Source organism: Rhea americana, unplaced genomic scaffold (assembly GCF_003343005.1).
Source record: "Rhea americana isolate MKP2758 unplaced genomic scaffold, rheAme1 scaffold_257, whole genome shotgun sequence".
NCBI lineage: Eukaryota > Metazoa > Chordata > Aves > Rheiformes > Rheidae > Rhea > Rhea americana.
This window is the reverse complement of record NW_028186376.1, coordinates 1,143,425-1,158,775: the sequence shown is the minus strand read 5'-3', so window position 1 is coordinate 1,158,775 and position 15,351 is coordinate 1,143,425. Positions and strand designations below refer to the sequence as shown.

The 15,351-nt window shown below is 38.4% G+C and overlaps 1 protein-coding gene across 4 annotated transcripts in view; it reads left to right on the top strand.

Annotated features, from left to right (window-relative positions):
- RMDN3 (regulator of microtubule dynamics 3) overlaps positions 1–15,351 on the top strand; it is a 35,796-nt gene that overhangs the window by 6,323 nt on the left and 14,122 nt on the right. For 3 of the 4 annotated variants that reach the window (XM_085307378.1, XM_085307380.1, XM_085307381.1), the window contains exons 4-7: positions 1,829–2,102; positions 2,815–2,917; positions 4,011–4,071; positions 14,745–14,820. In XM_085307378.1, the coding sequence (XP_085163504.1) occupies positions 1,829–2,102; positions 2,815–2,917; positions 4,011–4,071; positions 14,745–14,820 (514 nt within the window). The remainder of the gene's footprint in view (positions 1–1,828; positions 2,103–2,814; positions 2,918–4,010; positions 4,072–14,744; positions 14,821–15,351) is intronic. The other variant, XM_085307379.1, reaches the window with a different exon arrangement.

The window sequence follows — 15,351 nt, the reverse complement described above, 5'->3', positions numbered from 1 at the left end:
TGCTAAAAATCTTTGCAGCCAGCACTAAAATGCTGTAATGAAACAGTATTGCAACTGTGTAGTCCACAACTACACTGTGCAGCGGTGGAAAATAGTAAATCATATTTAATTTGAACTGCAGTGAGAATTTTAAGAGATGATGTTTAAATATAGAAAAAGAAGTAGCCAAAGGAGCTGACACTAGTGTCATCTAGCCCCATGTGGTTATGTTATCCATTAAATGCAGTGCTGCTTACATAGTCTTCAGCATATTTTTTTATAATGGTTAGTTTSCTGTCTTTGCAGTGATAAGACTGACTGTTGCTTTATTTCTTGTCTTAAAATTTTATACTATTAAAAGGTGTGTGTKTTAAATTACAGATAAGGTCTGGAGGTTGTGGTGAGTGAGGATATTTGTTTACTCTGTAGCAGAGAGGGTAAATGGTTTATCATAATTAATGGTTCTTGGAAAACTGAAGCTAGGCCAGATGTGTCGTTATCTGTGTGCGGCCAAACTGCTGTTACTGCTTTCTATAGATACGGACCTTGGTCACATATCTTCGTCTCCAGACGAAGACTGCTTTGCACACAGAGCACTAGAATTTCCCTTAGAGAACAGTGAGAAATTTGGACAGTACAAATGAGATGATCTAGCAGTTTTCTCTAGCTACCTGAATGGAGTACAGCATCCAATGTCCTCTCTCTGTCCAGATTGCAATGACTTCTAATGGTAACAGAGAACCTTTAAAGTTCAACATGAGGCTTGGGCACATCTTACTGAGATGGCAACTACAAAGAGCATCTAGAATTAAACATTTATGGGGTTCAAGTAATCTACTTCAGGAAGAGAGACTTCTATTTAGATAGTCCAACAAAAACTGAATATAGATTTGCATATTATTAGATTATTGGCTAATGTTGGCTTCTTTAGTTAAGGTAAACAGGTAAATGTGAGGAGGCAAATAGATCATGAATGTTTTTCAAAAAAAAAAATAGTTGTTTGAAGCAATATTCTTAAACCCAGGCCTAGTTCTATAAATAGACACTTCTTTGCAACAGCGTCAGTCGATATAGAAGGCCTTTCAAATTTCCAACCTAAGTGGAAAGTGCCTTCTGAAGTGCCTATATATGATTTGGGAAAGCCCAATTTTAACCATTTTCAGAAAGTTTGATCTAAATTCTGTTTTATTTGACTTAGCAGCTAGTCATTGTCTGGATTTTTGTGCTTGTGGTGTCTTTGTGTGGCTCTACTGTCTCCTTGCTAGACTTTTCATGTGAAATAGTTTTGATCACTCTCTTACTGTTTTATACCTTTTCATATGTTGGTATGAACAAGCTCTTTCATACTTAATGCTCAGATGGAGGTACTAGATTTTGCCAAAACAGCTATTGTGTCTGAAATTTCCAGGATCAGATTAAAACCCTCAAGTTACATCTTCCACATGGGTGAGTGAGTGTGTTAGATCTTCTGCTGAAATTCTTTTCTATAATCTGTAAGTTGATATGTCCTAGGTCTATTTTTAGTATTTTTAATTCTTATATTAGAACTAAAAGGCCTAAGAGAAGCTGTTACAATTTGTAACTATATAGTATTTGAAAAAGATATGGGCACTTGTCACTGAGACTTCCTTTCTTCAATTTTCTGTGATTGTCTATGCTACATGAGAGGTATTGAAAAGTGTGTCATTTGAGAGATTTGGATTTTATAGAATTCTCTGGGATAAACTCCAAGGTATATTCCTCTTCCTCTATTAGGAGGATTTGGTTTTTGGATACCATACGTACACAACTGTGTCATAGATAGCCAGTATCTGCCTCAGGCTAATTTTGCATTTTGTGTTTCTGAAAGGTACACCACAGCCAATGCTGAGTCTGATTATGACCAGGGGTCAGAGCGAGAGAGTGARGAAGGGGAAGATGAAGTGAGCTGTGAAACAGTGAGGACTGCACGAAAGGATTCCTTGGACCTAGTCAATGAGGATGAAACGCATTTAATCTTAGATTCCTCAGTAGAGGATGGACTGGGTCAGCTACTGCAGCAGGCTGACCAGTTGCATAATGGAGATGATCAGGAGAAGAGAGAAGGATTCCAGCTGCTACTGAATAACAAACTGGCGGTAAAGGTTGACTTTTTATATTTCCAGCAATGATTTTTTTTTTCTTTCAACTAAATGGCCAGGAGAGAGGGAGTTGCATATTTTAGTAGGATCTAGATCCTGCACAACAACTAGGCCTGCTTCCAGTTGCCCCCTTTCTCAGGAGCAGCTTGGGAGTGGGCTGCAGGCTACAGCTGTTTAGGCTACAGCTGCAACCAATTCCCAGCCACTCTCTGTCTTGAAGYGGCATGTCTTACAATGTCATTGCTTTCCCTGAATGAATACACTGCACTTATGCAGGATAGCAGTACTATGCCTCTGTAATAAACTCTGCAAACTTTTTGAGAATGTGTTTACCTCATTGCATATGCCCAATACAGTTGTGTCATTTATATTCAGGAATTTTTTATAGTATTCCATTTAYATTCAGGCAACATTCTTTCCAAGGATTGTCCATTGCACATGCCTGATAGGTTCATGAGGGCAATAATGAGGAGGCCTTGCTATGCAATGCTATTATGGTTAGATCTATACTGATAATGTAGCATTGTATCTTTCCTATTTGTTGTTATGTGGTTCTGCTCAGTTTTTATAGATTTGGAACCTTTTAATGTTTCAAAATATGTCTGTGACTTCTGTTGTAAATACCATCACTTGAGTTTTCTTTTTCATGTCCTTTGTTAATGGTGGAATGGGTCTCCCACACAACTGATAAATTACATTTATGCTTTTACTGCAGTATGCAGACCAGAAAGATTTTCTGTGGCGCCTGGCCCGGGCACATAGCGATATGTATGAAATCACAGAAGACATAGAGGAGAAGAAATCGTATGCATCTGATGGTAAGTAAATGTGTATTTAGGGTGGGGGGCTGGTCGTGTTTGAAGCTGACTTTATACTTCAGATTTATAATTCTGCTTTGTAAACAGTGTTTTAGTTTTTTTTTTCCCTGTTTTTTGTTTGTTTGTTTTTAAGGGGAATGACTAACAGTAGTATTGTGGTATGTGTTGAAATTTTGCTTTCTGAAAGACAGTGTAGGTAGACCCAGGGCTAGTTGAAGCTGTAAAGGTCTGTATTCTCACATTTGTCACATCTGTATTCTGTGTGGTATTAAGATAAAAAAAAAATTAAATAGGTTATAGCAAAAATTTATTTGTTACTAACACATTCAGATATAAAAAAGAATTAAGTTTTGAAATATGTCTGTTTACTTAGTGAAGTCTGTTCAATTTCATTTCCTGGTTCTCCTTCAGTGTCTCAAATGTGTGTATTTGCAACACTGTAGGTGATGCAGAATAAAAAAAATCAACTTTGTTACACTTAACATACACAACAAAGACTATTATGAATAACTTGTTGCCCCTTTTATTATCCAAGTAATTAAACATGATTATATAAATTGTTCTTTTCTAGAAACCAGTATAACCATTTAAAACACGAAATTTAAGTTCTATTTTGATAACAGTTTAATTTAATTTTATTTTGATAGTCCTTGCCTTTAATACACGCTTAAATTCAGCTCTTGAGATTGTAGGTTCTTGGGGGAGGGAGGGGAAATAGGACAAACCCTAGATATAAGGATGTGAAATGAATCAGAGCAAAGCCACTGCAAATTCTCATTAACTTTTGGCATATTTGTGAAGATCTTTTTGTTATGCATAACTGTTCTTCCAAAGATGGTGAAAACACGTTGTCAATCAAGACAGTTTGCTACTGTGTGTAAAATTGCATGATATCTTCTGAGTGGTCTTTACTGCAATTATATGGAACATCTACTGTGAAATTGTTCACAGAACATCTTCAAGCCAAATGCATTACAAAATTAACAAATGTACACAATGTTATGCCATTTTATTATTGTACTCTAACACTCTAGAGAAAGGAGGTAAGAGAGGTGATAACTGAATTTCTTACCTTTTGACAATTTATCTGCAGGAAAACAAGAAATAGAAGCTGCCTTACAGAAATGGGATCAAAGTGCTGAATGTCATCAGTGGTATGTAACTTCCTGTTCTTGTTCTTAAGAAGCATAGGAAAAGCCATAACAAATTATTGTGAGCTGAGCTGCATTAAAAATTTAAAAAGATTATTTGGTCTTACTTGAAGTACACTACACTGATGTTGTTTTCCTTAAAAAGACATTATAAACAGCTTTTCTTAATTGGCATAAGTAATTGTTTGACAGGCAGTAGACAGTTACAAGGATAAACATTATTTTGCTTTGATCATACCAATTATGTTATAAACAGCTCACTGAGAGCAGATGGCCAGAAGAGTTCTTGAATATAGATAGCCAGAATTATCTGGTTAATAGATATTAACTAGAATAATGAATTTTTGTGGGTACTGAGGATAGATAGAGTCRAGGGTTTTGTGAGTCTGCACCTAACAATTCAATGTACCTTGCTGGTGTCAGTGAAAGGTCAGCTTTTTTTTCTCTCTCTTTAGTCTTCTTGCTTTTGCTTTCATCAAACACACATCTAGATAAATATAATTAACCATTTCTCTCATGGTGGTCAGGTGTCTTAAGGTTTCTCTATACTGTGTAGCAGACTGCAGTGCAAATATTTCCATCTGTACACCACAGTGCTGTGCAGGGATATTTGCTTTATGTCAAGAGGCAGTATATTTGCCTCATTCAGTTAGGCCTGTTACCTCAGGCTTAGTGCTATGCTGCTATTCTTATGTTTATCTCAGTTCTGCTGTATTCTGATCGTGTATGATATTTGTCATTCTGCAAAGCGCCATGGCTTAGAAATGAATCGAGACAATAGTGGCAGAATATGGCTTTCTATGTATGAAGACTTGTTTTTTTTCTACATGATAAAACAGTCCGTGATTTAAACAAGCAAGGTGTATGGGAAAGTGCAGAAGAATTTCAAGAAGATAAGTGATGGAAGCTAGCCAGATTGTTGATGCTCCTCTTCTCACGGAACAGGGCATGTTGACCCATAGCCATGGTCACCCGGCTTGGCCCGTGCCAGGGTGGCACTACATCTGGGCTTTGAATTGGGATTAGTGATGAGCTCAATACATGTACTGCGTATGTGTACAGTACATAAAAACCTCTTGTTAGTGCCCCTCCCTGACGTTCTCAACTGTTGACCAATGCTCAGTGGTGCCTTGGATTCCACCATGACTTTATTACCTCRGTCAGAAAACTTCTGGGGAACCCCTGCTTAGATGCAGAGGTAATAAATGCTCAGTATCGACCATAGCGTACATTGTGTTTGTGTATCTGTCCCTGCTGGGGGTCGAAGCGATGTCCTCAAATGAACAGGCTTTTGTTGAAACTTGTATGTGAATTATTGAACAGATTGTTTGTCCTACTGCAAAAATATACCACAAGAAAGTTTCAGTGGTGGTACAGAGGAAGCAGTGACAGGCGCTATGCTTTTCTGGTGTTTGGATACAGTGTTGATCAGCAGTTATAGTGAATGAGTGATCATCTGTAAAACAGAATAAAAGAGAACAGGGATTTTAGTGGATATTATTATTATTWTTTTTAATTATCAGAAAAATCAGAGTGCTGAATGTCTCTACCAAAGGAGACCAGTGCTCTTCTGAAGTCAGTAGTTGTGCTTGCAAGATCTATTTGGATTGCTGACTTCTGAATTAATGCATTTATGATCTTGAAAAGACTGTATTTTAGCTTTTAGTAATGAATAGCATCTGTCAATTTAAATACTGATATGAAGCAAGGATACTGGGGATCATTGACTAGTCTGTTTGGCAGATTCAAGTGTTTGGCTCTTTCTGCTGCTTTAAGTTCTTGAAAAAATGTTTTTTAGTCACTATGTTGATTGTTAAAGTTTTAAGCCACTTTAGTTTTTGATACTTTCAGAGCAAAATTCCACTTCAGAGTATAATATTGATGGATTAACTTCATAATCCAGAGTTTTATTATGTACAGAAGTAGCTGACCCAAGGATTTCTGAAGAGCCCTGGAATCTRAAGTTGGGCTGAAATCTGAGTAGGTTTAGATTATTTGCGTGAACCTTTCAGTACTGTGGCTACATATTATTAAAGCTGATACCGCTTTTTTCTTTCTTCTGTATTTTGTGTTAGAATCTTGGTATGATTCCTTTATATACATGTTTTTTAAAAGATATCTTGGCTGCAGTAGCTGTAATGTGATATTTAGTCATGCCATCAACAGCGAATGTTGAACCTTTTGAGCTGAGTGTTCTCCTATGACTCCATGTTATAGGAGAAGACAGGCTACCTGGGAAGATTGTAAGAATGCTGTCAGAGTATGTAGAGATGCAGTGAGGAAGGCTAAGACCCATTTAGAATTAAATCTGGCAAGGGAGGACAAGAAAGGCTTCTTCAAATACATCAGTAGCAAGAGGAGGACTGGGGAAAATGTGGGCCCGCTACTGAATGGGGCAGGGGCCCTGGTGACAAGGGATACAGAGAAGGCAGAATTACTGAATGCCTCCTTTGCCTCAGTCTTCACTGCTAAAGGCAGCCCTCAGGAATCCCAGAGCCAGGAGATGAGAGRRAAAGTCTGGAGAAAGGAAGCCTTTCCTTTGGTTGAGGAGGATAGGATTAGAGATCTTCTGGGCAAGCCTCACATTCACAAATCCATGGGCCCTGATGGGATGCACCCACGGRTACKGAGGGAGCTGGTGGATGTTGTCGCCAAGCCGCTCTCCATCATCTTTGAAAGATCCTGGAGAACTGGAGAGGTGCCTGAGGAGTGGAAGAAAGCCAATGTCACTCCAGTCTGGGCAAGAGGGAGGACCCAGGCAACTATAGGCTGGTCAGCCTCCCCTCCATCCCTGGAAAGGTGATGGAACCACTCATTCTGGATGTCATCTCCAAGGATATGGAGGATAAGAAGGTGATCAGGAGTAGTCAKSWTGGAYTCAYGAAGGGGAAATCCTGCTTAACCAATCTGCTAGCCTTCTGTGATGGCATGACTGGCTGGGTAGATGAGGGGAGAGCAGTGGACGTTGTGTACCTTGACTTCAGCAAGGCTTTGSACACTGTCTCCCATAACATCCTCCTAGATAAGCTCCGGAAGTGTGGGTTAGATGAGTGGACAGTGAGGTGGATTGAGAACTGGCTGAAAGGGGGAGCTCAGAGGGTCATCGTCAGTGGTGTGGAGTCTAGTTGGAGGCCTGTGGCTAGTGGTGTTCCCCCAGGGCTCAGTACTGGGTCCCATCCTGTTCAAGTTCTTCATCAATGACCTGGATGAGGGGACGGAGTGCCTCCTCASMAAGTTTGCTGATGATACCAAGCTGGGAGGAGTGGCTGACACACCTGAGRGCTGCGCTGCCATTCAGAGAGACCTGGACAGGCTGGAGAGTTGGATGGAGAGGAACGTCATGAGGTACAATAAAGGCAAGTGCAGAGTCCTGCACTGAGGAAGGAATAACTCCATGCACCAGTACAAGCTGGGGGCTGGCCTTATGGAAAGCATCTCTGCAGAGAAGGACCTGGGAGTGCTGGTGGATGACAAATTGTCCGTGAGCCAGCAAGGTGCCCTTGTGGCCAGGAAGGCCAACGGTATCCTGGGGTGCATTGGGAAGASTGTTGCCAGCAGGTTGAGGGAGGTGATCCTGCGCCTCATTTCGAGTCCTGTGTCCASTTCTGGGCTCCCCAGTCCAAGAGAGACATGGAACTGCTGGAGAGAGTCCAGTGTAGCGCTACAGAGATGATCAGAGGGCTGGGAGGCCCTCTGAGGAATGGCTATGAGAGCTGGACCTCTTTAGCCTTGAGAAGAAAAGAGTTGGGGGGGCAGTGGAATCTTATGAATGTGTATAAGTACCTGAAGCGGGGTGACAAGGGGAAGGGGAGAAACTCTTTTCAGTAGTGCCACGCAAGAGGACAAGAGGCAATGGGCAGAAATTGAACCACAGGAAGTTCCACCTGAACGTGAGGGGGAATTTCTTCACTGTGAGAGTGACAGAGCACTGGMACAGGTTGCCCAGAGAGGCTGTGGAGTCTCCTTCCCTGGAGATATTCAAGGCCCGCCTGGATGCAACTCTGTCTAACATGCTCTAGGTGACCCTGCTTGAGTGGGGGAGGGTAGGGGAGGGGTGGACTAGATGATCTCCAGAGGTCCTTTCCAACCTTACCCATTCTGTGATTATGTGATTCATACAAGTGTCTGGGTKTTTGGGAATTCTATGATTTGGCAATAGTGTAAAGTTTGTATTCCTGTAACTACGATGACTGTGATAGAACTGTGCTTCTAAGAGGATCCTAATGAGTCAGGCTACCATGACAAGACTAGTGAGTCAGACTACCATGAGGTCTCCTGCAGTTGTGTAAATAGCACCGAATTAGTTCCCAAACTATCATCCAGAATAATCACAAAAATCCTACTGAGAGCAGTTGGTATACCTTTGCTTCCAGTTGCCATATCACTTCAGACAAAATACCACATTCCATTACCTTTTCCACCAGTTTGTGGAACTGTTTGATAGAGGAGACCTGCTTCAAGATAAAAGATTCAGAGGAGGTCTGTGAGAATTTGAAAAGTTAAATTTCTTTTACCTCTCCAATGTACATGCATATGTACATACCTGCATACATGCTTTTCCAGTTAACAAAATGCTGATGTAGGACTAAAGTCACTAAAATTGTTCTACTTTAATTGTATGGCACAATAGCCTGCTGTGTGCTTTAATTATGTGACACTATAGCCTGCTGTACCCTCTGGTGTGAGTGCATTTTATATTAAAAATAAAGTTTTGGTTATATGTTTGTGTGTACATACACTTAGGTTATACATGTATATACTTGGATGTGGCAATGCCTCTTCTGTAGTCAAATATACCAGTCTCTAGTATGGAGATGCACAGTTTTATTATTGCGTCTTGAGGAAAAAAACACACAGCCTTGTGGCTTAGGAAAGTGTATGTGCATGTATCTTCTTAAAGTAATATATTAGTTAATTTATGATGCAGTTTTAAAACTTGGTAAGAAGGATTAACATGCACAAAACAGCTGTCAGATTAGTTGCTCACAAAAGCTGATGGCCAGGAACTAAAATAAGTGTTTAAATAGTCTCAGTGTCATGTTTGAGTGATTAAAAACTTACTTAGATAACCATCAGTTTAGTCTTTGCACCTAAAGCTTAGGGTAGAAAGTGATAAACAGTTTTTCATTTAAAATCAGAGGAGAGTTATACTCCTGTGTGAGGTGAATATGAAGTACTTCTATCTTGAAAACTGTGTGCAGCTGTATTACTCTAAAAAGTAAAACAGTTCTTGTAAATGGAATTACTGAATAAATTAAGACTTGTCAGACTGGAAGAAAGATAACTGAGAGGGATATAAAATATGTATGCGTTGAGTGGCATGGAACTGGACAGCATTAAATAAGGCTGTTAGGCATCATGCTCAAACCAAAATAAGACATGGGATATCTTTTTCAAAATCTATAATCTTCTGACACTCTTCATCCTAAATTAATCCTGCAACATTTAACTGGAGAGAATAAGAATTGTCATTTTAATTTCTTTAAGTTGTTTTGACCTGCTGTAACTACATTGCTGGAGTAGACTGAAAGAACTACAGGTCAAGATTAAAGGAGACCTTGGATTTGTCTTATGTTAACACTGTTTGGAGCATGGTGGCYGAGGAAAGAAAGCCATGTTCCTTTTATATGCATGTTATACTTCAAACTAGATTGTTGCTAAAGCATGGAATTTGTTTGGGCCTATAGACAACTAATCCTACTACTGTTTTCATCTCTGTTTAAGTACCGAAGTGCAGCTCTGTTGCTTCAGTGATGCTTTTTCTTGCCTCTCTGCTGATGCCTTGGTAAAAGTACTAATCCATTTTGATGGATGAGCAGAAGGGTGTTTTTTTTTGTGTGTGTNTTTTTATCTCAAGGATTAGAATGAGCTTAATTGCCACTAGTGAAATTCTTACCACTGAGGATAAAGTACATGATTGCCAGTTGTGAACCTGGGTCCAGGAAAAACATTTCAGATAAGATAAACAATGGTAGATTGTTCTGATGAAATGTAGATTCTTTTGATTATCTGGGCCCTTAAGGGATTTATCTACGGGCCAAAACTTATGCCATGTTTCTGATTGTTTCCATTTCTCCAAATGCCCATACACTTGCATGCATACCTTACCTGGAATAACCCTCTGGGTTTCCTCAGTTAGGGTAGAGGTAGGTTGATAGACAAGTTTGAGAAAAGTTGTATGATGATCAAACCGTACTGATGACTGTCAGCCTGAAAGACAAGATCTTATACCGTGTAACTACTGCCAGACACCTAGAATTTACTTGTAGAAAAATGTGAATATCTTTTGGTTAAAACAGAAGAAACACAATGCCACAATGTTATTTTAACTTTTTCCATTTTATATGATTTTTTTCATGGCTTGTTTTAACTTTATGAGATACTCCATGCCAGAAGATTCTTGGTAACCCATGGTAACCTTTTATGCCTCCTTTCCTGGAAAAGTGAACAGGAAAGCTCTGAATGTCAGCATTCAGTAATATAAGGAATAMATTTCAATATAAGGAATAGACTTCAACTATATTGTTTCTGGTTGCAATTTTTGTAAATGGGCAACAAATCTGAAATTCATTGATGTCTTCCCAGTTCTAGGCTGAATATAATCCTTTACTTCAGAGCAGCACCCTTGCTGTACAATTTGAGCTGTCATTCTCTTCAGCCTTCATCTTGTGATACAGCTATACGGTATATTCTGGCAGCAGGTGGCAGTCTAGTCTACAAGAGGAAAGATACATTAACCTGACCACTGATAGTGGGTTTTTTTTTTTTTTTTTTTTTTTTTTTTTTTCTTTTTTCTCCCCTTTTTTTTTTTTTTTTTTTTTTTTTTTTTTTTTTGTATTCCATTTCTCACCCCTTAGCTGGTTGATTCATTTTCCTGCCTTTAGTGATTCCCACTGTGCCTAGAGGAGCATGTGAACTTCCACTAAGTTGACACTGTTCCTATTCTAAGTCTTGTTTTACCTGACCAGTGCAGCAGCTAGAGAAGGAAAGAAAGAATATTCTCTTAACTGGAGCCAACTGGGATTGTAACCACTAATTACCAGTTATTTAAATTTTTTATTTGTGTTTTGGAGTATATCCAAATGGGGAATTAATGTATAGAATAGCTGGTGCTTTGTGAATATGCATCTCAATGTCCTCAGTGAGTTCTCTGTACAGATAAGTCTTGAAGAGCACTGTGGCTTTCCTACGTAGCAAGTATTCATTTTTTTTTTAATTTATAATTAATTTTTTCTTGAATCTAGTCTCCCCTTCTTTCGTGCATAGAGAAGTTAAACTCTGACTACTTTTTTTTGAGCTCTTTATGACCGGCTGCTCATTAATTTCATGTTAAGTCATTGGGACTTCTGTTATCTCTCCCAAGGTATGGCTTCTCAGAATTATTTAGTTGATTGGAAAGGTATTTTTTCCTTTCTAGTGTTCATCTGACTCTGGTAACTGAAAATTGAGTTATGACTAGGATTTTTTTCTCTTTGTCAGTGTATGATAAAACCTCTCTTGATCTATACTACTTACTACCAACGCTGCTTGAATAGCATTCAGTCGTTTTACAGGCTAACACTGATATTTTCAGTTTACAGATCATGCTGATTGAATACAAGTATGATCAAGCTCATTAATTTTTGTGAAATTAAAATATAAAATTAGTTGACTGAGTATTTGAAGCTAATCTTTATTCCAATAAAATGAAAAGACTTTCACGTCTTCATGCAGTAGTCCGACGTTCCTATTTATTCATCTTTGACGATATAAAACGCATTTTTACTTTATCGATATGCTGGAATATAGCTAATTCTAAGCATTTCTTTCCCCTTCTCTTCCTCCCACTTTCCTGATCATTTCTTTTTAATTTAACATTTGTCTTATGCAGAAAGGAATATCAACAGACTTACTGTTTCAAAAACTCACTAATGGAAAGAGATAAGTGTATTTGGGTTGGCAAGCCACCCTAATCATGAAGTTGGAAGTTTTGGACTGGGAAGAGCTGTATATTTTCTGTTTGGATGCCAGATGTTCTGCTCAAATGGGTGTCAGCGAGAGTGCAGCCTTGAAAACGAAGTTTCTTCAAAGCTGCATGTACTGAGCTCTGGGATTTAAGCAGGAAGAACAGTCAGTCTCTCATCTGATRGTGTCTGTGCTCTTGTTCTACAGAGTTCATTTTCTAATAAACAGGGAAATCCTTGTTGAGCTGAGATTCCAGTTGGAACTTGTGATTTGATCAAGGTCAGCAGCTTAATGAATAGTTCTGATTAATAATTAATCCAGCAACTAGCATAATACAGGATTTCAGTAATTCGCTTAGACATATATCTGAATAGTGTCTCAAAGGTTACGTAATGTTTACGGAAGAATAAAGTCCCCTTTCCTACCTCATTACTTCTAGTCCATCCTATTATTGTTAGTTAATCTTCCTGCAACTCAGTAATGCCTCCCATGAAATCCATTCCAAGGCATTTCGCAAAATGAATGGGAATAGATAGCTCAAATATTGAGGAGCAAGCCAAGCTAAACAAGTAGAACAGATAAATGCAGACACCATGTTGGTRTGGCAAACAGTATGAGGGAAGAAATTCAGGATCTGAACACATCGACAGCCAGAAAGCTCAGAACTTCAGAGTCTTGCCTATAAGAACGACCAACAGGCCAGTGGCTCTGGGCCACAAGGCACCCATTGAAAAGGAAGGTTCATGCAAAGGGCTGAGATGAAGCAGATCTGATCTGAGTTACTGTCTTTTACCCTGGTACTACAGTGAAAAACCTGTTCAGGAATCTCATACTGTTTTTTTGTTGTTTTTTTAAGTTTGTTAGGTGTCACAAACATAGGGTCACTATTTACTACCTAACATTTCACAGAGCTGTTAAAAATACATAAAAAGTATCTCCTATGATAATAATCTTAATAGCTGAATATTGCCCCAGCTGATATTTGTATGACTGTTGTAGCCATAGGCATGTCGTGTAGAGGGATCAGAYTGAGCTGGCTTGGTGTGCTTTTGGATGTATTGTTTGTTTGAAGGGGGTTGTGAGACATTTTGGGGGGAGGACAGGTGATATAAAGGGAGGCTATTCAATTTAAGTTGTCATTTTAGAAAGGAATATTGTTTCCAGAATTTACATTTTGGACTGTTACGTACGTTTTGTAAATGTATTTCATGCCTGCCCACATATTCAGAAATCTAAACAATATGATAATGGGAGCCATGTTCTGACAATTTACTATGCAATAACCAGGGTTACGGACTACAAGAATATTAGAATATTTTATCTTGTGACCTTAGAAAATAGATCCTCTATACTTGTCTTGTATTTATAAATCTCAGTCATGTTCTGCTTAAGTGTGTTTAGCATAGGCTGGTGCATGTTTGTTGTGAAATGAACGTGGAAAGAGCATAAAACCGATTATTTGATCGTTGGCAAATGAGATTATGGCAGTGCAGATGTTTTTTTTCAATTCGGGGAAAAGGATCTATGCAATTAAGACATTGATCTGTTAATATTTTTTCCATTGATGTGGAAATAAGAATTTTAGAATTGAACCAAACTTTTTCAAAAGAAAATTAACGTACTTTAGGAAAAAAATACAGTGATAAAACAGAAAATATTCAGGGAACAAAGCTTGACCTTTTAAAGGAACCTTTGTGTGGTATATTATCTGCTGTAGGAGGTAAAAGATCAYGTGTAGTCTTTTTCTCTGCTTATTCTGCTGATATCCCTACAATAGTCTGTYTTACTGAGCTAGCAACAACATCACTGCTATGCTCTGGTTTTACTATTGCAGGAGAGAGTTTGAGAAAGAAAACTTCCTGTGTTGTAACTTAACACCTTGAAAAGTTAGCTCAGGCATTTTGAAGGCAAGACTAGTAAGGTATGAAGTGCTTTGTGGTGTTTGTTTGCTTGTTTCATGTTCTATCAAAAAAGGGGTTCTGAAAAATTTTATATAATTATGAAATAGAATTGTTGTGGTGCAGGGAGGTAAGATGAGTGTAAATCAACAGGTAATTAAGCTTAATTATGTTCATTGCTCGTGAAATAACTAGTTTTACTAGGTACTGTACCTCTCTTATGATCTCTTACTAGACAAAACTAAAGTGGTTTGACCTGCAGCACTGAAAAAAAATTATTTTGTTTCCTAAGTTTGGTGACAGTTTTGGGCTGCAGGGTATAGGTAGGTTTTAACAATATTTTCCCTCAAAGTAGACATTCAATGTGCTATAGGTTTGATATTGTGAGTGGATGATTGTTGTGTACATTAGTTAATTATAGCTTTTAGCAGTTATGGCTCTCGCTACAGTAGAATTTACTTTTCAGTGCTCTGTGTTTTGATACAGTTTCATTACTGAGTAAAAAAAAAATCAGATTATAGAAGTGTGCCATGCTGTTCCTGTTTTATATTGAAATGAGGCTTTCTAGTGATTCATGAGCTTGACTTTCATGTCAGGTCAAATGACTGCTTTTTGATTTGTTGATCTTCTTTGAGCTAAAATCTTTTTGTGCACTGAATTTTTCCTATGTATATGTCTTTCCTGTAAAAGATGTATGATATTCCCTGTTTTCCCCAGTAAGTTATGGAACTTATATGCACTTTGATATATTTAGAGGGACGATACCTACAGAATGTAAAATGTGTTTTGAAACTGTTCACAGTATGTGATTTCTTAAAAATGTTTTGTGTGTAGGTATGCTATTCTTTGTGGACAGTTATCAGAACATGAGAGCATTCAGAAGCGCATTCAAGTTGGGTATGTTTTTAAGGTGAGTAGAAAAGGACATGCTGTTCTTGTGTGAGTGTTTAACAATATTTTTTTTTCTATAGCAGTAAGCTAAGAAAATAGATTTAAGCTCTGATTAGAGAAGTGATAGGTCTCAAAGGGAGAGAGTGCTTGGTGGGTGATGTAGGCTGAGGAAGGTGATTCCAGTGATGCAATCAGCAGCTGTGGTGGGTCTTACTGGGTCTGACTGTGCGCTCGTGCACACTATAATCTCAGAAAAAGAAGAGGAACAAAGTTYTTGCAAATAAAATATAGGTATACCCATGGGAAAACTGAGAACTTTGAACATGAAATTAACACGTGCTAATTAGATGGTGCACCAACTTTTGCTTAATAATTGCCTATGAGGGTGCTTGTACCCTTTAGTAAATGCAAAGTAGTTAATCTTTCACAGAGTGCTAAGCTGCCTCAAATTCCTTTATTTACCTTTCATCCTCAACAAGGATATTATAGGATGAGAGGATGCACCTGAAACAGTTATTATCTGGTCAACTATTCACATGACATTTGGTTG